Source organism: Talpa europaea (assembly GCF_964194135.1).
Source record: "Talpa europaea genome assembly, chromosome: 8".
In the NCBI taxonomy this organism is placed as follows: domain Eukaryota; kingdom Metazoa; phylum Chordata; class Mammalia; order Eulipotyphla; family Talpidae; genus Talpa; species Talpa europaea.
In genome coordinates, this window is record NC_140075.1 from 51954880 (window position 1) to 51976812 (window position 21933).

The following is a 21933-nucleotide window of genomic DNA, read 5'->3' on the forward strand; positions in this document are numbered from 1 at the left end:
GCGCACGGCCTTTGCTCCCAGGCGCCGTGGCAGCGCTGAGTCTGTCTAAGCCGCCTGGCGGAAGTGGGGTTTCCAGGCCTGACCGGATGAGCAGGGTGGCGCTGCACCCTGACGCCCTCGGCGGCGGCACAAGGGCAAGTCCTGGGGCCGCCTACAGCATCACTCTCTCCGCTGCCGCCTGCCCTGAGCGCGGGAGCTCCTCTTCCATGGGATCAAGAGAGCGCGTCAGAGTGTGGGTCCTTATGGTGCAATCTTTCTGTGTCTGTATTTTCGTAGCTGCCTTTCATGAGGGAAGGATGGTTGTCCTCTTTTCACAGACGGGGCCCTGAGTCTGGCCTCTCAGCCCTGATGAGGGTCACACAGTGTAAGGGGCAGAGCTGGGATCTCCGCTTCCAGGTCCCTGTCCTTTCCATGGCATCACAGCCGCCTGCCTCTGCTACAGGTGCCCTGCCAGGGGTCCTTGACCATGCGAGAGGTGGGTCACACGTGGGCTGCTCTACAGGAACTCCAGCCCCTACTGAAAGAGAAAGCGGGCGCTTCCTCAGTAGGATGAGATCAAGAAAGACAAGGCCACATGAGGCTTTTGCTGCTAAGCTGCTGTAGACTTGCTAATATGACTCTAGTTAATCTAGGGCCTCCTGCAGGGAAACTATAGCTTCCCTTCTCTCAGCTTTCAACCCTCGGCTTCAGAAAAGCCTAGATTTGAAGCTGGGAATAAAGGTCTAAGCTGAGGAAGAAACAGAATGGTTAAAGCTAAAAGGCTGTGTGTGGGGCTGATGGGCATTCTCCATGGGGCACACCCCTGGCAAGAGTAATGCACTGTCGGCCCAGGGGCAGACAGGGAGAAAGGATTTCTAGGGCAAAGGCCTGGGCTATGAGAACTATGTTCCTGGCCCAGAAGGGATGTTCCAGGAAGCAAAGAGTCCGGGGATTGCCCCAAGTGGTCGCAGGTGTGTAAACATGCACGTGCGTAGGTGGGGGTCAGGCGGTGTGCGGCATGAGCCTGTGGTGGTCCTTGGTCTGTTCTTTCTCATGTCTAAACCTCCCACGCTGCCCAGTAGGGGGGGGTCCTGGCACAGCAGGGGACTCAGTACTCATGTGGTAAGATATCCTTGCGAAGGACCTGCAACTGTAGGAGGACATCTTGCCATCAGCCAGGGTTTAGGCTGTGTGTGTGTGGGGGGGGGAGGCCTGCAGAACTCAGTTTTGCATTGCGCTGACTGGCTGATGTTTGGATTTATGTCCCTTGTGTAGGTTCTGATTGTAACAAATGGTTGTGGTGGTGGTGGGGGGGGTGTATGGATGACATGGAGTGTCTGGGTACAAGGGCATCTGGACCTGGTGTAGACACAAGGATCTGCACAATAGTGGTCACTCTGTAATTCCTCTCTAATGTGCTGGCTGCAGTGTTTGTCATATATGGCACTCATGATGGTAGGTGGTATGGTGTTGTGTACATAAGTTAATAACATGGCCATGTGTGCTACATGGTTTGGTTACACACCCTTACATTGCGTGATGCTATCATTGGTTACATGGTACTTGTTGGCACTATGTAAACTGCTGTCTCCTGCTTCCCAGGGTGTCTGTATCTTCTGTGAATCAAGCTGCACTTGATTTGTTGACAGTTGGTTCCACATGGAACCTCCAGTTGGGGGTGCAGTTCCTTCCTGGGTAGAGGTGAGGGCTGATGGGAGACAGTGCATGTGGGCTAGGGAGTCAGGGGCCCGGTACCTTGGTGGGGCTGTTCCTGTCCAGAGTGCTGACCTGGCTGGTGGCAGGCCCCCCGCACGCCAGTGCGTGGTAGCTGGAATTGGAAAAGCACTGGGCATGGCTGCTACTTTGAGACAAATCTGGGAAGAGAACAAGGTGCCACATACCATCATACCCCTGCCCTTGGCATGAAATATCCCAATATGAATGCTTGGACTGGGCAGCCTTGAGTGCTCTGCAGAGACAGCCAACTCCCCCATCCCCCAAGCTTCCTGGCTTCTAGTACCCCCACAGCAATCTGTAGAGCTTGCTTTGCTTCAGCCCTCCCTGCAGTGTGCAGCTTAGGCGTGCCGGTGTCAGGGCACCATCAGCTGGCACATGGATGAGAAATGTTGGCTTTGACAGTCTCAGATCACTAAGTCACTACTCAGGACTGTGCTGAGAGTCCCCTGCCTCCCCCCGGGTCAGGTCCCAGTTGCCAGGCCATAAAGGGGCTCTGTTTCCCTCTTGTGGGTTCCAAGACTCTCCTTAGGGCTGGGGAATTCCAATGGAATGACATGGGAAAACCCAGCCAACCTTGCTCATTGGAGTCATAAAAGAAGAAAATCCCCAGATGTTTGTGGGCTTGGGGTTTTACCAGAAAAGAAATACAGGGTGGCATGCAGGCCACAACTCTACTGGCAGGGTCTGCAACTGGGCTGCCTGTCTGTCCTTCAGCGCCTAGCATGGGCAGGACACATGGTAGGCAACACTTAGCAGGAGTGCACTGATCTGGGTTTTCTAAGCACAAGGTGCGGGAGGCTGTAGGTCAGCCCTGAGCTCTGGAGCAGGCTGCAGTGGGCGAGCACAGGCGTCTCCAGTCTCCTGTGGGCCAGGGCTATGGGCCATTTCCAAGCAGTTTGACCTCTTCTGCTTAAATAGGAAGTAAAGCGCTTTATTTCTAGGGCAGCTGTCCAGGCTCAGGGGAGGAGGATTCTGTCCAGCAGCCCTCCCGGGACACTCAGACTCCAGTGCCCACTGGAGTTACCACGTTTGTGCACTGACTACTCGGCAATGTCCCCTTGACCAGGGCTGCAAGAACCCAAACTTTTAGACCTTCTCTAAGTCAGGCACCATTCCCTTTTGCTCCTCACCCTGGGAACTGGGAGGAGAGTTGCTCTGAAGTTTTCACCAAAGAAGGAAAATAGAACAGTGCCTGGGCCTGAGTCCTAGGGCCCAGCAGGCACAGGCATCAGACTGGGAAGGATTTCCCTAGAAGCATTTAGGAGAGTTACTGCTGAGTGTGGGTGTTCCTGTGGCTGAAGCCTGAGGAGAAAGATGGGACACACTGGGGAAAGGACGGAGGCTCCTAACCACAGCCGCTCAGAGCTGGGCGCCTAGGAAATGACACCCACAGAACCGTATCTACCTTCCCAGGTAAGCTCTCCCCGCAGCATCTCTAGGAGAGTCTGGATCTAGCCCCAGCAGCCACCTCCACAGGGACGACCATTCACCTTCAGCAGTAAACCCTGGCGTCTGAGGATTCTGTGGGACTCTTCCTGGGTTGGATGTGTGTGAGGGGAGACAGGCCGATACTTGGGGAGGGGGTGGGGGTGTAGCCCTTACCTGAGAGGGAGTAGTCAGTGCTGGTCATCCTCATCGCAGGCGTGTAGGAGGCACGGGGAGCCAGGTCGCGGCCCTTGCCTTTCTGCCGCCGCCGGCGCCAGGCGAACAGGCCCAGCAGCACCACAATGAGGAACAACAGGAGGACGATGCCTGTGACAGCACCCACCGAGTGCCGTTCTGCACCCAGCGCTGGGCTGATCTTGGTGTAGGGATTCAGCTCCTCCATCATGAGGGCAGCTGTGGGTGGAGGGAGGGCCTGAGCCTGGGACCTGCAGTCCTCACACGTTGGTTCTGTCTTGGCCTGACTCGATTCCTGTGTGATCCCAGCCCCCGCCGTGCCTGTTTCTCGACTTAAGGGGTAGGGACTGCCAGCATCATGACCGGGAATAAAGGTGACCATGCACGGGAAACCAGCAATGCTTACGGAGTGTTTTTTCTTGGTTCTAAACAATCATGAGATAAGCCTCTTTCTTGGTAATAGTCACGAAAGATTTGGTGACTTGTTCAAGATTATACCACCAGTAATTAGAATTAGATCTCTCGGAAGCTGGAGAATCTTGGGTAGCCCAGCTCCTTGATCACCACCTTCATCTGCTCACTTGTATCGTGGGGACAGCTGACTGTGAAAACTGTGAGCAGGATTACTGCCCACAAACCCCTTTGGGGACTAACCCCCTCCCATTCTGCTGGCCCAGCAGCCTCAAGACCCCTCCCTGACTGTTGGCAACTGGCTGAGCAGAGCCAGCCAGCATCACCAGGTGGGTGAAGATGCTGATTATTCTGTTGTCAGAGTGCAATGGCGATGTCTTTTAGCCCTTTTTCTATATGGGGATAATTAGGGCCCATTCTCAGCCCCAGCTCCTGGAACCAACAATCTAATTCCTTATAAATATGTAGCACTTCACAATGGTTTTTTTTTTTTTTTTTTTTTGTATATAAAACCATTTACCAAGTGCTCACATAGGTGCCAGGCACTGTGCGGACGTCTCACATCAACTGCACTGTGGGGTGCACAGGTCTGTGGAGCCAGAGCCAAGGGTGAGTGCCTGTGGGCTGCTTGGCCCTAGTGGAACCTTGTGTGGTGGGTGAAGAGAAGCGTTATACTCTCTCCTGCTCGCCTGTGGAGTAACAGGCCTAGCTGAAAGAAAGGAACTGCTCGAGACCACCTTGCAGGTAATGGCAGGACCAGGATCTGACTTATCCTCCGACTCGGTCTGGTGGCCCCTTGGCAGCACTGGTTTGTGTGGTGACCCTTTAGCTCCCAGGAAATTTGTCCAGGATGAGTCCTAGAAAGCCATGACTGAGGCCACCCAGGGCCTCTGCAGCCCACTCCACTCATGCTGTCCTCCCAAACGGGAAGAGAAGTCACCAAGTATCCTTAGTAAACCCAGCTGTTTCTATTGGCATTTCCCTGGGCCTTGCCTCCATGGGACCCTTTCCACAGCCCGCTGCCCGGGACCTTGCCACCTGTGTGTTACCTTGGTCACACCTGATTCCTTTGAATCCCGCGCTGCAGTAACAGGTGCCAGTGACGTGGTCACAGGTGGCATTGTTCATGCATTCACAGAGCTGCTGACACCCATAGCCAAAGGTTCCTGGGGCACATCCTGTGTAGCAAGAAGAAGTGGGGTAGACAGATGCGCCTCCTCGGCCCTCCCATCCCCTACGTGGGCCGTTGTGAGATCAGCCAGTACTGCCTCGCGCTGAGCCAGTGAGACTTTCCCTGTAGCCTCTCGTGCTGTAACGACACCTGGGGGTAGGCAGAGCACCTCCAGCCCTGAGTTGGGGGATACTGGTAAAGGAGGAGAGAGCAGGCCCTCCCTATCCACTCCTACTTCCTTCTCCCAACACATTTACACAGCACCCTACACGAGCCGGGCTCGGAGCGGGTGCTTCAAAGAAGAACCAAGTAAGATCTGCCTCCCTCATTACCTCCTCAGGTGTCTGCCTCGTCGTTACATCAGTGGAGAAAACGTCAAACGCCAATATAGGCATGGCCTTTTTCCTTGGGAGCTGCTCCAAAAGTCAGGGGTGCAGAGCGCTGAATGAGTGGGCCTTCAAGGGGCAGGCTTGCCATGCAGGAGGCTGAAGCCTGACACCCAGGATGGGTTGGAACAACTTACTCTGCTCACAGTGTCGCCCCGTGAAGCCTGTGCGACAGGTGCACTTGCCACTGATGTGGTCACAGCTGGCGCCATTCTGACACTGGCACACGCGCCCACAGTCCTGCCCATAGAAGGCTGCTGGACAGCCTGGAGAAACAGGGTGGGGACAACCACGGAGGTGCAGCTGGGACCAGACCGAAGACCAACTTTCTCTGAGCCTGGGTGAGGACCAGTGACACACCCACAGCCAAGCCCAACTGTCTTCACACTCTGGACTCATACTGAAGGGGCGGGGAGTCCTTTGGACAAAGATGCCTTGGCGCCAGGGGCCAGGCTGGGGGGTCCCCTTGCTGTGAAGCCACTGGCCACCCCTCCCCACTCGGCTCTAGTGTCCAAGGAGGGTCCAGTCTTGGTGGTTGCTGGGGTAACTCCTAGCCCTCATCTTCCAGGACCTTGGGCCCAATGACTCCCTGAATCCAACCAAACTCCCCAATCCTGGGGCGGGGATACAGGGAGGATCCCAGTCCTGGAGCCTGCCTCCTCCCTCCCTGTGCTGCAAGCCCAGACGATGCCCCCGGCAGCCAGTAGGCTGCAGCATGGGATTCTGAATGGCCGGGAGGCCGGGAGGCTGGGAGGCGGGGCTTACGCTGCGTGCAGAAGAGTCCAGTCCAGCCTGGGGTGCAGTGGCAGGCCCCATCCTCAGCGCTGCAGCGAGCCCCGTTGTGGCAGCTGCATGTGTGGAAGCAGGCGGGGCCCCAGAACCCAGGTGGGCAAGCTGGGGATGGGTGGGATGCAGAGGGTGGGGGCAAGGCAGAGGAGCAGAAGGAAAGGGAGGGACAGGAGGAGTGCACGTCAGCCGCGATGCATCCCAGTGGCACTGCCTGGCTCCCAGGGCACTTGAACTGGTCCCAGAACTCCACTCATATCTTGGCCCAGGCACCCAGAATTCCCATTAACCCAGATTCTCTGCCTACTCTGTGGGCCCCTAAACCTCGCAGGGCCTGACTGGGAGCATATGCGGAAAACAGCACTGTGGTTCGGGGTGTGAAGGCTGTGTGCGCCGACTTCCCCGTGAGGATGGGAACTCTGCCAGGGTGGGGACGCTCGGGTGGCTCCCTGGGCCTGCTGCAGCAGACGGACGTTTCCTCAGGCCAGGGCATCTGCTGGGCTCTCCCTGCGGGTACTGGCTACATCTCACCCATCGGCAACGGGGCTCTCCCAAATGGAGTCTTCTGCCTTAGATTGGGGGGGTTCCCAGTTACTTCTACATGAGATGTGCCTTACACTGTAGGGGCAGTCCTTGCCCCTACCATGGCCTGGCCTGGGTTGCGAAGCCCAGGACGTCATTCAAATGGGCCACACAGAAGATGTCCTCACCCCTCCAAGGTGACAGTCCTGACTGCACTCACTTCCCCACTCCCAAACTCTAGAACACCAGTCCTTGTCCCCTTTTCCTCCCCATCCAAATTAGGGGTCACCTCCTTGCCCAGGTGCTGATGAGGTATGCTCAGTGCTGAGGTGCTAGCAATAACTTTAATACCCTTCACACCAACAGTTAATGCCAGTGATTAATTTATCATATTAGCTATGGAGCTCAATGGAACTCAGGTGGACATTCCTATTTGCAGGAGATTTCAGCCCTGGAAAGTGGAGGTGCCAGGGACAGAGGTAAGGAGAAGGGGTGTTCTGGGGCTTGACCCCAGGTGGAAGGCATCCCCCCCCCCCCCCCCGCGCAGCTTACCCTGTGAGCAGTCCTTGCCGATCCATCCGGGAAAGCACTGGCAGGAGCCATCGATGGGGCTGCAGGTCCCGTTGTTGGTACAGGAGCAGAGCTGGGCACAGTCCTGCCCAAAGTGCCCTCCAGCACACACTGTGGGCGTATAACAGCCTGGCACCTGCATTTCCCTCTGTACTTCTCAGCCTACCACCCATGACCACCCGGGGGGTCACAAATCTGGATGGGAATTGCCCAGCTGCTTAGCACCTCATCACCCTTGTCTATTTGCACACAATTCTCTCTTGTGCCCACAGCTGCATTTTTCAGGATGTTTCGTTCATGATCCCCTTTGACAAGAACAGATGGGGACCCACAGAGGTAGGAACACATGACTTAGGTCTCACAGAGAGCAGTGGGAGGCTGGAAATACCACCTCGAGTCAGTCCAGGGCTCCCTGCATCACTGCTGCTTTCCATTACCAACCTTTGCAGCCTCACTGATGCCTTTGCCATGAGGGTGGAGAATGTTTAAAGCTGGAAGGAGAGGGACAAATGTAAGGTGGCAGGTCTGTCTGCAGTCACACTTTCGGAGAACTGGCCCCGAATGCCTATTCCTGTCCACCTGCTTCCTCTCTCTACTCCTGAAGTCTCAGTTCAAACCCCTCAAGGAGAGCCCTCCTGGGTCCACAAGGCACTGTATTCCACTGAGCACTCGTGGTGTTTCCACTTGGAGTCACTTGGAGGAGGTTGGTCCCAATCCTTCCTGGAGGAATTGCTCCTTGGGCCCGGGAGGAAGAGTTGGCTCCTCAACCAGGCTGTTAACTGAGCACCTACTTCTCACTCTCCCTGCAATTCATCCTCCACTTCCTACAGTTTGAGCTCTCTAAAGCACAGCTCTCTTGGCACTCCTGTGCCCTGCTTAGACATACTCAGTGGCCCCTCATTGTCCCAGAATAAAATATGGAGTCTGCAGATCAGTCCTCAACCTTCCTCACCCAGACATGAGCCACTGGCTACACACCGGTTTCCAAATACACTTCTATGCCTTCACTCCCGCGATTCTCTTCCAGAATTTCTCTGACCCTCATGTCCAGCTATGGGAATCCTACCCTGTCTATAAGACCATATTCATAAATGTTACCTCCGCCATGGTCTCTCTGAGCAGACTGCTAGTCCTTCAATATCAATTCTCCTTAAAAGTAGCTGGGTACATGGCCAGCTGGAATAAAGACTTCATTGCTTGGGCTGCTGCATAGCTGGTTCTCACCCTGCTGATGGAAATGTGTGTCTTTATTTTCCAGTCCCTTCTACTTGAAAGATAATGTGGATTATGGGTAAGAACTATGGATAAGATGACTGTAGCTCAAACCTGTCTTTCATCAGAGGCAGGAGCCCTGAGCTGAGAATGGCAGAACGAGATAGAAGGAGTCCGAGTCCTGACCTTCATGAATGATCCTACCACTCCCCATGGCCTGCTTCTGCATCTTCTTTTTTTTTTGAGTGTGTGAAGGAAATCATGCCTATCATTTTCAAGTCTGTCCTGATGGATGGTGAGCCTGTTCAGGCCAGGGCTGCATTCCCTACAATGCCTGTAAAAGCAATAGGTGCTCAAGGCACGCCAGCCGAGTGTGTGGACATAAACTTGATGGTTCCTTCCTCCCCACCTGAACTGCAAGTTCTGCTAGAAAAGGCTAAGCTGGGAATATCCCCCTCTAAACTGCAGGCTTTGTGAGGGGAGGGAACACGGTTTCCTTGTTCTTTGTTGTGTGAGGGCCCAGCATAGTGCCTGGCATACAGTGAGCACTGAGGAAAGGTTCCAAGCATCCAGAATAGGCCCAGGAGCAGCAACCTTCTAGTGGGTTCTGCTTGGATCTGTGAGTCCTGTCCCTTTGAACTCCTCTCAGTTCACCATGCTCCCCCTCAAAGCCCAGTGCCAGCCGGCCCTGCATCTCCAAAGATGGCTTACCTTGCATTCCTATTACAGGAGAGGAACTTCTTGAGTCACTTGAGACTTCAGTTGACTGAGTCACATGTAGGATCATAAGAAGGTGTTGATTCTTGAAGAGAAGCACCTTCCCCAGGGTCCGTGTCTAACTTGGGGCTGGCACCCTCGCCCTTATGCCAGACTAGCTCGTATTAGCAGTCCTGCCCCACCAGACTGGGCACCTGCTGCTTAGGCTCTCTGTGCTCTGTGCCTTTCCTGGTGATGTTTAGTGCGGTTGGGACAATAATAAAGGGCCCAGGGCGTACATGGGGTACTCCACTCCAAAACCTTAATTGGGAATTCAACAAACTACTTCTATGACATTTATGTGTACCAGACACTGTTCAAGGTGCTTCACAAGTATTAGTTCAATTAACCTTATAATACTCTATTATATTTTTATCACTATTGTCCCTACTATTAACTCTGTTTCTCAGGTGAGGAAACTGAGGCACTGAGCGGTTAAGTAACTTGTCCAAGGTCACCCAAGCAGGGAAGTTCTGCCACTTACCAGGTAAGTACTTTGAACAAACCTTATCACCCTTCTCAGTGTCTGTTTCCCCGTCTCTGAAATGGGGGTGATAACCCTCATCGACTGGCCTAAGGCAGTGGTTAATAGCTCTGGTAGGCTGGCTGATCTGGGGCCTCTGTGTTTTTCCTAGCAAAAGCCTTAGCTCCTTCCAGATCAGGTCTGTTGCTGGGAGGATGGTAACGTCTCACCTGTTTGTAGCCTTAAAGCTTCTGCTTCCTGAAAGCAGGTTGCCTGCTTAGCCTTCTTTCCTGCCTCTGCAGGAGGGGCACTGGACTAGGGGACCCCATCCAAATCAGAGTCCTGGCTCTCTGTGGGGAGCAGGTTGCCCGACCTGCTGTACCTACTCCCACCCTCCAAACCAACTATGCTTCTCTAACGAGACAGCCTTGCCTTTGAAGCCTTTCTCACATACACAAGGCCGACAAATTCACCCACAGAGCTGCTAATGTGATCAGTCTAATACATTAATTGGTCCACTTCTTAGCTGAATCAAGAGTGAGGCAGAGAGAAGCATGGTGGCGAGAAGGGGGGCTGGTGAAAAGAAAACATCTGGTTATATTTAATCTATGTTTAATGATTCTGCATAAGCAGTGTCTGTAATTTGTAACTCACTGGAAAGCCGGTCATTAGAAAGTGTCAGTTCAATTTTTTACAAGGTTTGAGACTTAACCAGGGCAGTTGCCATTAATAGCAAACTCTATTAGATCTATATGTGGAAAATACTCATTAGGCCAGCGGGCGATAAATCAGACATCGCAGGATCTGAGTTACTCCTCGGGCTGCGTAGGTACTAATTTAGACCCAGCCTATCTGTATTGACGCCCGGTCTCCGATGTTTAATAAGTAAACTTTGACATGTCAGGTTATGATTAAACTGTCCTAAGAGGGCTACAAGCAAATGAAACTGTCACATATGTTTCCCTGGGGCCCAAACTTCTCATGACCTCAAAGCATCATGAAATAAACTTTCCACTCATACATATTAACGGCCCATACACTTACAAAAATAGCCTAGCTCGGTGTGATTATTCATCAAAAGATTCCGCTCCCCTGGGAGGCAGGGAGCTCTCAATGGAAGTACTTAAGCAGAGGCCAGATAAGATTCTTGCATAGATGACCTTGAAGTTGCTTTGAGCTCTACAGTACCTTAGTCTAAGATCCCTCGTTCCTCAGGGGTTAGAGTACAAATTCTGCAACCCTGGGCTCCAAGCTGTTCCCCAGGCAACCCATCTGCGTTCTCGTGGCCTTTTCCCAGCCCCAACATCTCTCAGCCGTTCCCTCCTACTGGACAGCCACGTGCCCACTCCTTTGCGCAGTCTGTTTCCTCTCCTGGAGAGGCTGTTCCTCCTCCTTCCTTTTCCTTTCAGGCTAAGGCCCAGCTGAGGGTCTTGCACAGCATGGCGCTGTCCCCCCATATACATAGTGTCTTGGCCCAACGAAGCCAGGGGCCGTGATGAGCAAAGGTGTATGCTAGGGCCAGCGTCTATCTTCACATGGTGTTAAACATTCAGGAGTTTTGCGGCCTGTGCCAAACCACTGGCACCTGTATTCAGCCATGGTGGGAATACCGGTATCATGGGACCGTTGGTAGCACAGAAATCTGTAAATGTTACAAATCAGGGGTCCTTCCCGCCCCAGGCAGTTTAGCAGCGTATCAATGCAAGTAAGTGTTACTGTCCTTTACAACCGCTAGTGCTAGAGGGTGGTTGGGGTCATGGTGCGAGGACTCTGCTGTGGACACATGACAGGGTGCGGTGAGGGATCAGTGATGTTGGCCTCCGTGCCAAGGAGAAGGGCTAGGAAGTCGCCAGCTGAAGCCAGAACTATCGACTGTGCCCAAATTGTATTTTCTGCTTTTACCACTTGGAACTCAGCATAAGCCAATCTTACACAGATTTCATCCATTCTTGCTTCATTTTTACCCATTTAGAATGGCTTTTGGCATCAGAGGTCATTTCTCAGCTCTGCCACTTGCTAACTGTGAGACCGAGGACAAGTCATATCCCCTGTCTGAGCACATGATGGCGCAGATGCGTTCCCTGGCCCTTGCTGCCCACTTCCTAGAGAGGTGGTCCAGGCCCTGAAGAGGCAGGCGCTGCCTCCACACACTATGATGAGAACCCCTAACACTGCCCTCCCTACCACTTCCCCCCTCCCACACCTTGCCCCTGGGAGACAGTACCTTGGTTGCAGAGGGCTCCGGAGAATCCGGGGAGGCACTCACAGATGCCACTGACGTGGTGGCAGGGCCCGCTGCTGTGCACGCAGAGGGGGCACGGCTGGGTGCAGCCGTGGCCATAGAACCCCGGGGAGCAGACTGGTGGTGAAGGGGAGATGGGGGTCAGCAGCCCAAGGAACCCCACCAGCCTGGCCACCCCTTGGGTCCCACACAGTGATGAAGGGAGGGGCCTTAGAAGTACAGAGAGCGCCACACCCACCCCACACTTGAGAGGGCTGTCCCTTCTACAGAGAGGGGCTGGGCCCTGAACTTGGGGACAGAAAAGCCAGAGCAGGAAAAAGGGGACTAAGGGAAGGATTTGCTAAGGGCTGACTCAGAGCCCAGCCTCTCGAAGGCCAGGCCTAGTTCCAGCAGGGAAGGGGTGGGGAAGACGAGTCTCCTGAGGTCTGCGCGATGGGGGTTCAGCCTTACTTCTCTGGCATAAGGGTCCTCGGAAGCCAGGGGCACACTCGCAGCTCCCATCCTCGGGGGAGCAGGAACCGCCATTCTCACAGCTGCAGGAGACGGAGCAGTTGGGGCCCCAGCGACCCGGCGGACATGTGCTGTCACAGCGGATGCCTGTGGGCCAGAGGCAGACTTGGTCAGTGGTAAGAGGGGCGGGGGGCAAGGAAGAGCGACGGGCAGGGGCGCTGCTGTGCGGTATGAAGAGGCGGAGGCGAGCACAGCGCATCTATGAGTGTGGAGGAAGAGCCCAGCTGAGGCTTGGCCAGTCAGAGAGGGCTTCCAGGAAGAGGTGATGCCCAAATGGAGTCCTCAGGGTCAAGGGGGGATTGATCAGGTAAAGGAAACCCGAGGTGCAGAGAGCAGGAGGAGGGGGAATCATGCCTCGGAAGGAAAATAATGTGTGTGACTGAACCATAAAACACAGGACAGGGTGGGGCGGGATGAGATGGTGGGCATCCGCAAGCAGCAGGTTGCGAAGGGCTTCCTCTGTTTCTGACATCTCAGCTGGTATCCTCGGTTAGGCCTGGGAGAACCCAACGATGGGGCAAGTGAGCTCCATTCTCCGGGACTGCACAAGCTGGGAGTGAGCTCTGTGCCCACCCATGCTGGCCCAGCAGCCACTGTCCCTACAGAGGGGACAGTCTCTTCAGACTCTTTCCACCACAGTCCTCAACGCTGTGTTTACCTTGTATGTGCACACAGATGTGGAATAGAAAGCAACATTTTGCAAAGTGACATTTATTGTCACTGAGTATGATGCACTGTTTTCTCTGCACTATGATATATTTGATTTCATTTAAAAAATAAGCAAGCTTTGACCCAACAAATTGACTTAATGATCCTCAGTTTGACAAACAGAGGTCTGTGGGGGAATGGATAGAATTTTTCAACAAGCAAGAGGAACAAACCCTATATGGTCTTTCTGAGCTGAGGTAGAGGAATCAACTCTCCCTGGAGTTTCAGGAACACGAGAGATGAACCCTGGCCAAACAGCCTGGGTGGAATGAAGGGGACAACGGGGAAGCCACGAAGCTCCCCAAAGATGTGGCTGCACCCGTGTCCCCTTGTCTAGGCACACCAAAACTGAGTTGCGGCAGGATTCCTCAGCTAAGGAATCCTGTGGTTGTTGAAAACCCAGCATTCTGGGCCTTCCTGGTGGCACAGGGGGTTGAGCACAGAGCTGTGAAGCTATCCGCAGCCTCTGCAGCATGAGTTTGATCCCCGGCCAGTCAGGTAGCTACCCACATGGCGCAGCAGACCTCTCCTGTCTCGCCCGCTGCTCCCCTCAGCAGTGTATTTCAGTCAGCCTGCCTGTTCTGCTTCCCACTCCGTCTTTGGTGAATCGTCTCACCACCCCCCACCCCAACCCTGCACCTCTGTTCTTATATGCATAAATAAATAAATAAATCTTTTTTTAAAAAAAAAAAACAGCATTCAGACTGCAGGCCCAGGGGTGCAGCTGATCTTGGGAGGCACGCTGGGCTAAGGTGGGCTCCACTGGCTGACAGGGTCTCTGACCCCACCTGTCCAAGCACTCTTCGTAGACTCATCAAGGCACATGCTGCACACACAGACACTGCTTTTTACAACTACATGCAGAAATTACTGCAATTAATAAAACACAAATCCTGCAAAAGCACCTCTGGATGCATGACAACTTGTTGCTTTGTTCCTCTCCCTCCCCAATCAGTGGATATTAAGAACACAGCTACTCTCGTGTGGGGTCCTCAGAGAGACTTTGTGTCAGTCTCTCTTGGAGACTGAGAACCATGGGTCTAAGGTGATTCTGTGCAGGCTGCAGGTGGCCACAAGGACCCAATGACTTCTGGGATTGGCAGTTATGTTGGGCTGCTTCTGTGCGAGTGGGGCTTCTGCTGAGGTTCTTTTATGACCTAAGAGCTACCTGCAACTTAAGAGAGTGAGACTTAAGTGGAGAGAAGGGTCCAGGGTTTCTCCCAATTCTATAAGGGGATGGGCTGTTGTGGTAAAGGGGCTGATCTTGGCCTGACCGGAAGCCCATCTACCTCGTCTAGGAGGCATGGCGCTCTCCGTCCCGCGCTCCAGGCACTCCTTTCCCAGAAGCCGAATGGGGTTAATAATTCCCCTTTGAGAATCCTTCTGATCCCTCCTCTTCTTACTCCCAGGGAATCTCCTTGCTGTATTTTTCAGGATCCCTACACATCTCTATTGGTGGCTAACGCCAGGCTAAGATCTGTATCTTGTGACTGCAATACCTCAAGTTCATGCCGCCAGGCCAGCAGCGACTCAGCAGCCCACATCCTTCGCGGGCCAGTTGGGACTCTCCCTGGCTTTCCTGGAGGTCTACCCAGGGACTCAAGCACAGTCTCTTTGAGGTGGCGTATAGCTCTGTCCCTACCTGGTGCTGCAGTGTTTCATACTTAGGATTCTGTCTCCCCTGCCAGCAGTAAAGACGGGCCACGGTTTACTCCTACTTCCGACCTGCCTCATCTAGCCGCTCCTGGTGGATGAGGGGGTCATTGTGGTCATCTTTGCATCTCCAGTGCCCAGCACAGCGCCTGACACAGAACAGGTGCCCAAGCATATCGCTGTTGAATTTTGCCCTCACAGGGCTGGGGGCAGAGTAGCTGCCAGATAAAGGCTGGTGACTGCGTGCATAAATGCTAGTTGAATGGTTAAATGGCTTCCCCTTAAGATTCAATCCTATAATCCTTATTCTCTTGGTACCAGTACCCTAAGAACTTGGGCACCCACCCCCACATTTCCTCATCTGTCACAATGAAGTGATTGGAGTAGATATCTTTAAGGTCTCCCTTACCTCAAGGGGAAAGCCATATATGACTGTTTCCATTTATTATTCCTTTTGTTTCAGTGAACACCTACTATGTGTAGAGCAAGGTGAAACAGACATGATGCCAGACATCGAGATGCCAGGGCTCATGCGGGCGCAGGGAGAAGACACGCACACGACTTAAGTCCCAGCAAAACCGGTGTTGAGCCAAGACTGGGAGTCGGCAGGGGATGGGAGGGTTCTCTGATGGGATGCCTGGGCGCCATCCTGTCCCTAAACCTCCTTGCTCCCCTTTGCCCGCCAAACCTCAGAACATCAATTCCTCCTTTGAAAAGACTTCCGGACCACGTTGGGGGAAATTAGCTTTAGAACAGCAGAAGCCTTGCTGAAAGGTTGTCCATCAAAGACAGAATTTTTAAACACCAGATGTCATTAACATCTTACCAGCTCACTGAAATGAGGGCAATGAAAAATTAAAGCGGATCTCCACTTGGCTCCAGCTAAGTGTCTAGGTTGCCAGTGACCAGGCCTTACTCTGTACCCGGGGCAGCAGGGCAAGGGAGCCAGGCCAGAGATGCCACAGAGGAGGCACTGCCCTTGACCCTCGCTGCTCAGAAACTCTGGCTGTGGTCTCCCCAGCACGTGCCGGGGGTTATCTCTCTGAGGCCCTGAGGACCTGTAGCAATCACGGTATTTCCTTCTCCTTGTCTATCACCTTGCCACTGGTGAATTCATACATCATTATTAAGTACTTCCTGTGTTCATGGCTTACATCGACCAAACACTTACTGCATGTCAGCACCGTCAGCACCTGTCAGTGTGTGCTAATACCAGCTAGCACATACAGGTGTTAACTTCAAACTTCAAATGTGTGGCAGGGCAGCAGATACAGTGCTGAACAAGGCAGATGTGGTCTCCGCCTGCATAGAGCTGATGGTCAAGATGGTGGGGGGGGGGGCAGGTAGAAAAACAGTTGCCCAAAGTTAGCGTGCAGTAACAAGAGAGGGACGGACTGTGAAAGGAAGATGTGGGTGTGTCTCGAGTCCCTGAACAGTCTCCACATAATAGTTGTTTAGTAAATATGTGTTCACTTGAGTTGAAATGGAACAGAGAACTGAAGCCCAGAGGAAATATGGGTCAAGGTGTGAATTTAGAGTAGGGAGGAGGAAGCAGGGTGAGAGAACTGAGAGGGTACCATGAACACAGTCTCACAGAACCCGGGTGGGGGAGGCTGAGGGGGTTACCTGTCCAGCCCGCCAGGCAGCAGCAGTGGCCTGTGACGGGATCACAGCCATCGGCGTGGCTGCAGTCACAGCGCTCACTGCAGTTCAGACCAAATGTTCCATCCTGTGGAGAGAGAAATGATCAGACCTAGAACCCCCCCGAGATTCAGAGATTTCTGTTGGATTTTGGTGACAACACGGAATCACTCTCTCACGAGGATGCAGAGAGACTGGGGCTGGGACACTGTGGGGACATTTTCTGTAATGAGACGTGGCCATGAGGCCATTCCAAGTAATCATTTGGCTACATTAACAGGAGTATGGGGCTTAGAAAGATAGAGGTGACAGTCCTGCCCCACTTGCCAATGGTCAAGCTCAGAGGCCAGAGGTCTGTAATGATTATTATCTGAAATTGTAAATGAAAAGGCACTTTGCAAATTGTAACATTTTGATCATACATGAGGAGTGGCTATGGTTTATTCTTTGTTTTTAGGGAAGGAGGTGACAACCAGCATTTGTTGCATGCTCATTAGGTATCAAGAGCCATGTAGAACTCATTTCTCTTAATGCTCCCGGTGGCTCTAAGAGATGGTGCCAACATACTCCCAAATGCAAGAAGAGAAATAGGGCTAGAGAGGTGAAGTCACAGGCTCAAGGTAACATAGGCAGGATGTGGCGAAGCCAGGATCTGAACCCAGTTCTGTAGGATGCATTCAATGATATCACATCAGTTGGTTTCACTTATTTCTGTCTTAGACTAGGATCCAGTGATCTGGGTAGTTATTGCTCTAGAGTCCTTGCTTTAATCCTGCATCACCCAGCGTAAGGGTATATGCTGCTGGAACCTGAGCATATTTAGGAAATTTAGACTTTATCTCTCAAGGAATGGCAACACTGATTAGTGAGAGCTATTCTGTGGGATTGTGTTGTGAAAGATTGTAAAGCCACATTTGGGCCCAGGATGATGTGCCAAAGTCAGTTAATAATACTTACTTAGAGCAGCAAGGGGAAAGCGATGCCCCATCATCCTATCTGCCAAGAATTTGTCACTTCATAGATGAGAGGCCCAAGCCCCAAATAGGAAAATTACAGCAAGGGCTGAGACCCGAATTCAATGTCTCACAACCTAGTACTGTGTCTTCTCTGGGCACCTCTGTGGATGAAACCACAGGGCAAGGGCACTCACCAGGCACGGCAGTTCGCAGGTTTCTCCCAGCCAGCCGGGGGTGCAGGAGCAGGAGCCGTCGGCGGGGCTGCAGGCCGCCCCATTGGCACAGGCGCAGGTCTCGTTGCAGTTCAGGCCCCACGTCCCGCTGGGACACGGCAGGGCACAATCGAGGCCCTGCCACCCTGTGGTGTGGGGAGGGGCTGTCACATCTCCACCTAGGCCCAGCATGCCTTTCTGCCCACTCCCCCAGCTCTACAAGGCACCCCCAGACCACTGAATCACTCACGTTCCCCAGGGGCTGCTCAGCATCAGCACAGCTGCTGGGAGAGTGGGGACAGGAGCCCAGCCTCCTGCTCCCTGGTTCTCTCTGTTTTTGCCCTTCTGTCTGCGTCCCTGCTTCCACTAGTGCCCTCGCTCCCAGGGTCTGGGAACTCTAGAACCCCTTTGGCCCTCTCCTCCTCTGAGAGGTAGCATTCCTCCCAGGGTCGCTTCGGCTGCTCATCTCCAGGGTGTCTCCTGCCCTTGTATGTCCCTTGTGCTGTTCTAAACCACCGTCACTGGTTCCCCGTGTTCCCTCCTGCTGTTCAAGTCCTGGGCATGGGTTTCTGGGGCTGGAACCCAACGTCAAGGTTCCTTGCCCCTGCCTCTGGGTGGGTGGGCCAGGAAGAGCAACATATGCACATGTTGTGGGGGGGTGAAGGTGGCACGTTACCCTCCTTGCAGGTGCAGGAGCCGTCCACTGGGGAGCAGGTGCCACCGTTGTTACAGCTGCAGACGGACGAGCAGTTGGGGCCGTAGGTGCCTGTGGCACAAGGAGATGCGCAGACCTCTCCCTGGAAGAGGAGGTAAATTTTGGATCCTGTGTGCTCCATGCTGGTGACCGGTAGGCAGGATGATGCCCCTTGATCCACAAGGTGCAGGTTTGAATCCCTATGCAACCATACATGGCAAAAGGGACTTGGCAGATGTGACTAAGGACCTCGAGATGGGGAGGAGCTTGGATGATTCAGGTGGGCCCAGTCTCATTACATGAGTCCTTAAACATAGAATGACCAAGCGGGTAGATCAGAGAAAGACCTGTGAGCTCCACCTTCCTGTGCTGACTTTGAAGACGGAGAAAGGGAGCCCCAAGTTAAAGATGTAGTGGCCTCTATAAGCTTAGCTTGACCCCCATTTTATAGTCAGCTAGAAAATGGGGACCTCAGTCCTACAACCTTAAGAACTGAATTCCACCACCAACTTGAATAAGCAGGATTCTTGCCAAGACCCCCTAGAAAGGAACACAGTCTGCAGACACCTTGACTTTGGTCCTGACACCCATACCAGACGCATGACCTAAAGCACCATAAGACTGTCTTGTCTCAAGCCGCTGAATTCGTGGTAATTTGTTACAGCTGCCATAGTACCTGAAGCAGGGATCCGCGCCAGTTGGGGGAAGCTTTGGCCTCCAGACCACAGCTCCAGGATGAACTTCTCCAGTCCCCAGAGAACTTCACCCTTGATTCTGTATGAAGTTACTGGATCACAGGTTTTAACCCTTTGTTCTTCATTCTTACCAGATCCTCACCTACAACCCCATGACACAGATAATGTCCTATCCTCATACACCCGGACCAATGAGAGTTAAATGCAAATAATCATAATAGTTAATGGCTGTCGAGTGCTTTCTCAGTATCAAGCATCATGCATCAATCATCTCATCGAATCCTCACAATACTCTCCAGAGACAGGAGCTATTATCCCAGCATCGTTCCTTCAACTTCACAGATGAAGCTGTCATATGCAGAAGTTAGGTAGCTCGGCCCAGGTCACAGAGCTAAAATGGTTGCTCTCTATGTGGATGCAGGCCGGCCACTTAGCATTCCGTCACCAGGAGTCAAAACCCAGCCTCCCTGAAAGTATTCTCTGAGATGGTGGTGGGTGGACTCTTGGGAGGAACAGGACTAGACACGGGGAGAAACTCAACTGAGGTCCAGTGGCAATAGCCTCAGTGGAGCCACCAAGAAGCTCTGGAGCTGGGATGAGCTCCAGCACTGGGGTAAGAGAGGGAGAACCTTTATACCCCATCATCGGCTCAGGGAAGGTCACATGGCCTCAGGTCAACCAATGCTGTTTGACTGAGGGCAGGTTCTGGAGAAGGCCTCAGCTGGGAGCCACTACATGTCCCACAGTGGGAAGAAGGCCGGAAGGAGTACTTGGGTCCTGAGGGGAGTCTGGGCAGCACACAGCATGCAGGACGCTAGGCCTCCCTGCTGACAGCTCCAGGAAAGAGGGCGGGAGCAAGTCACAGGGCCGGGGACCAGGGCTGAGGATGTCAGAGGCTAGAGAGTGGACTTTGACGTCATTTTGCTTCCACTAGTTGCCCTTGAGGGGTGAGAGCATTCAGCTAATGAGAGAGTGGGATGGGCAGAGTGGTGTAGACAAGAGTGCCAGGAGTGTGGGAGCTGGGGGCGTCCAGGGGTTAAGCTGCAGGGAAGGGTCTGTCTTGGGAGGGGGGAGGGAGAAGTTTGAAAAGGGAGCTCGGAGACCTGAATGCCAGGGAAGGGCGTTCAGACTTTCTTCCCAAGTCCCCAGCACATGCCTTCCCCACTCATTTGGGGGCTGTCTCCTCGGGAGCATGTCACTCACTGGGTGTTCAGCTCCCACTCTTTCCTCTTGGGGAGTCTCCAGCCAGCTTCTCGGAGGTTATGCCAGGCTTACAGTGGGGATGGTGACACAGTGGGTGAAGAGCTCAGGCTAGCTGTGTGAGACTGGATAGGTCGCTGCTCCTCTTTGAGTCTTTCTTGGAAAATGACAGGCTTGAAGTAAAGCTCACCTCTCAACTCTTAGGGGCCCGGCAGCTGGCTTACCTCCCATTTAGGTCACAGAGAGACCAATAGTGTGGCCCCTTGGTGACTGCCCTGTCCTGCTTGCACAGGCTGGGCCAGGGAGGAGAACTGGGGAATGCAGAGTCCTATACCAGAAGGTTCCATGGTTCCCACGCTTTTCCCCCGCCAGTGCCTGGCAGGCCCTGACCAGCTGGAATCTGTCAGCACTCCCATTACCCAGAAGGCACTAATTTCTCTGAGACTATAAATAGACCAGAAGAATATATTTAAGCTCTGAGGGCCTTGGCCCGGGTGCAAATTGCTTGCAGTTTATGATTTTCTCTGCAGGAATTTACTTTAAGAGAGATGGGTTATTCTGCTGGTGTTCTCATGAGTGTCCTTAATCTAGGTCCTTCTGGGAGGTCTGTGAGCCCTTTTGCAGGTTTGCTGATGGGGCTTAGAGAAGGCCCCCAACCCACCCTCCCCCTGCTGCAAAGGGCAAGATACAGAATGCCTGGCCTAGGACATCTACTCCCCAGAATGCTGCACCAGGACCCCATTTTCTCCCAGCATGGCCTGCAGGGGTGTGGGCCAGCAGCTTGGACTTCCCTGAAGTCAATAGGCCGTGAGGCTTTTCTGCTTCCCAGAGACAGAAAGGGAGACCCAGAGAGAGACGGTGCATGATCCAGGGCCCCACGGTGCGGGTGAAGGAGAAAAACAGAGCTCCCTTCCAGAGAGGCGACAGAGCCTAGTGGTAAGTAGACAGTGGCTCCCGGTGCCATCCTGCGTCCACTACGTAGTCACTGTGTTACCTTGCACACTTTACCGAATTGCTTTGGGACAGTTCCTGCATCTATAAAACGCCCCCACTGGAGCATTAGAGCATAAAGTTAGTTGTTATATGTGAAGCTGGTAGAACAGTCTCTGGCAGGTAGAAAGCACTAGAAAAGCTATTATTACTACAAAGAAATAGCATCTCTTATAAAAAGAATACACAAAACTCCAAGGTTTCTGCAGAAGGCCACTCTGGAGGAAGGGTCATCTCTCATTCAATGAACAAATAAAGAGCCCTGCGCAGGAGATGGGGCAAGAATCCCAACCTCATGCTTCACCAGGTTCTCCTTCCTGTCACCTCCTCCAGGCTGGCTCCCTGGTTCCCCGCCTCACAACTGCAAAGGTCAAACTTCCACCACACACCAAGGGCATGGTCTTGGGGATGGAATGACCACTCACTGAGGGACTACCGTGTGCCAGGAGCTGTTCCCGACACTTTCTATTTGTTAGCTCCTAAGAGCAAAAAAGTCTAAATAGGGATGCAGACAGGTCTAAAGCGCACAGTTCTGCCCTGAAGGAATGTGAGCCTGGCCCAGCCAACTCCGAGCACTCCGCTCCCCCACCGAGCTCTCCAGACCCTGACCTGGTTCAAACGCCTCAACAAGCACAAGTACTAACAGTGAAAGATTTTATCAAATTCCCTGGCCTCTGCCCTGAGGATCAGGCCCAGCCTGCAGGTGACTGGCCGACTCTGGTCACTGACGTCACTGTGAGCCAGAAATCAGTCTAACTTCTCTGGGCCAGACCGAGTTTTGCCCACTTCAGGGCATCCCCTGGCCAAGTCTGGTGATTC

General features: G+C 53.3%; 1 protein-coding gene across 3 annotated transcripts in view; it reads right to left on the minus strand.

The window, feature by feature from the left end:
• MEGF11 (multiple EGF like domains 11) overlaps window positions 1-21933 on the minus strand; it is a gene marked incomplete at both ends in the record, with an annotated part of 211858 nt that overhangs the window by 10682 nt on the left and 179243 nt on the right. For 2 of the 3 annotated variants that reach the window (XM_084239761.1, XM_084239763.1), the window contains 11 exons: window positions 1735-1853; window positions 3319-3555; window positions 4797-4925; window positions 5442-5570; window positions 6070-6198; window positions 7165-7293; window positions 11838-11972; window positions 12306-12452; window positions 16353-16455; window positions 17518-17681; window positions 18212-18332. In XM_084239761.1, the coding sequence (XP_084095887.1) occupies window positions 1735-1853; window positions 3319-3555; window positions 4797-4925; window positions 5442-5570; window positions 6070-6198; window positions 7165-7293; window positions 11838-11972; window positions 12306-12452; window positions 16353-16455; window positions 17518-17681; window positions 18212-18332 (1542 nt within the window). The remainder of the gene's footprint in view (window positions 1-1734; window positions 1854-3318; window positions 3556-4796; window positions 4926-5441; window positions 5571-6069; window positions 6199-7164; window positions 7294-11837; window positions 11973-12305; window positions 12453-16352; window positions 16456-17517; window positions 17682-18211; window positions 18333-21933) is intronic. The other variant, XM_084239762.1, reaches the window with a different exon arrangement.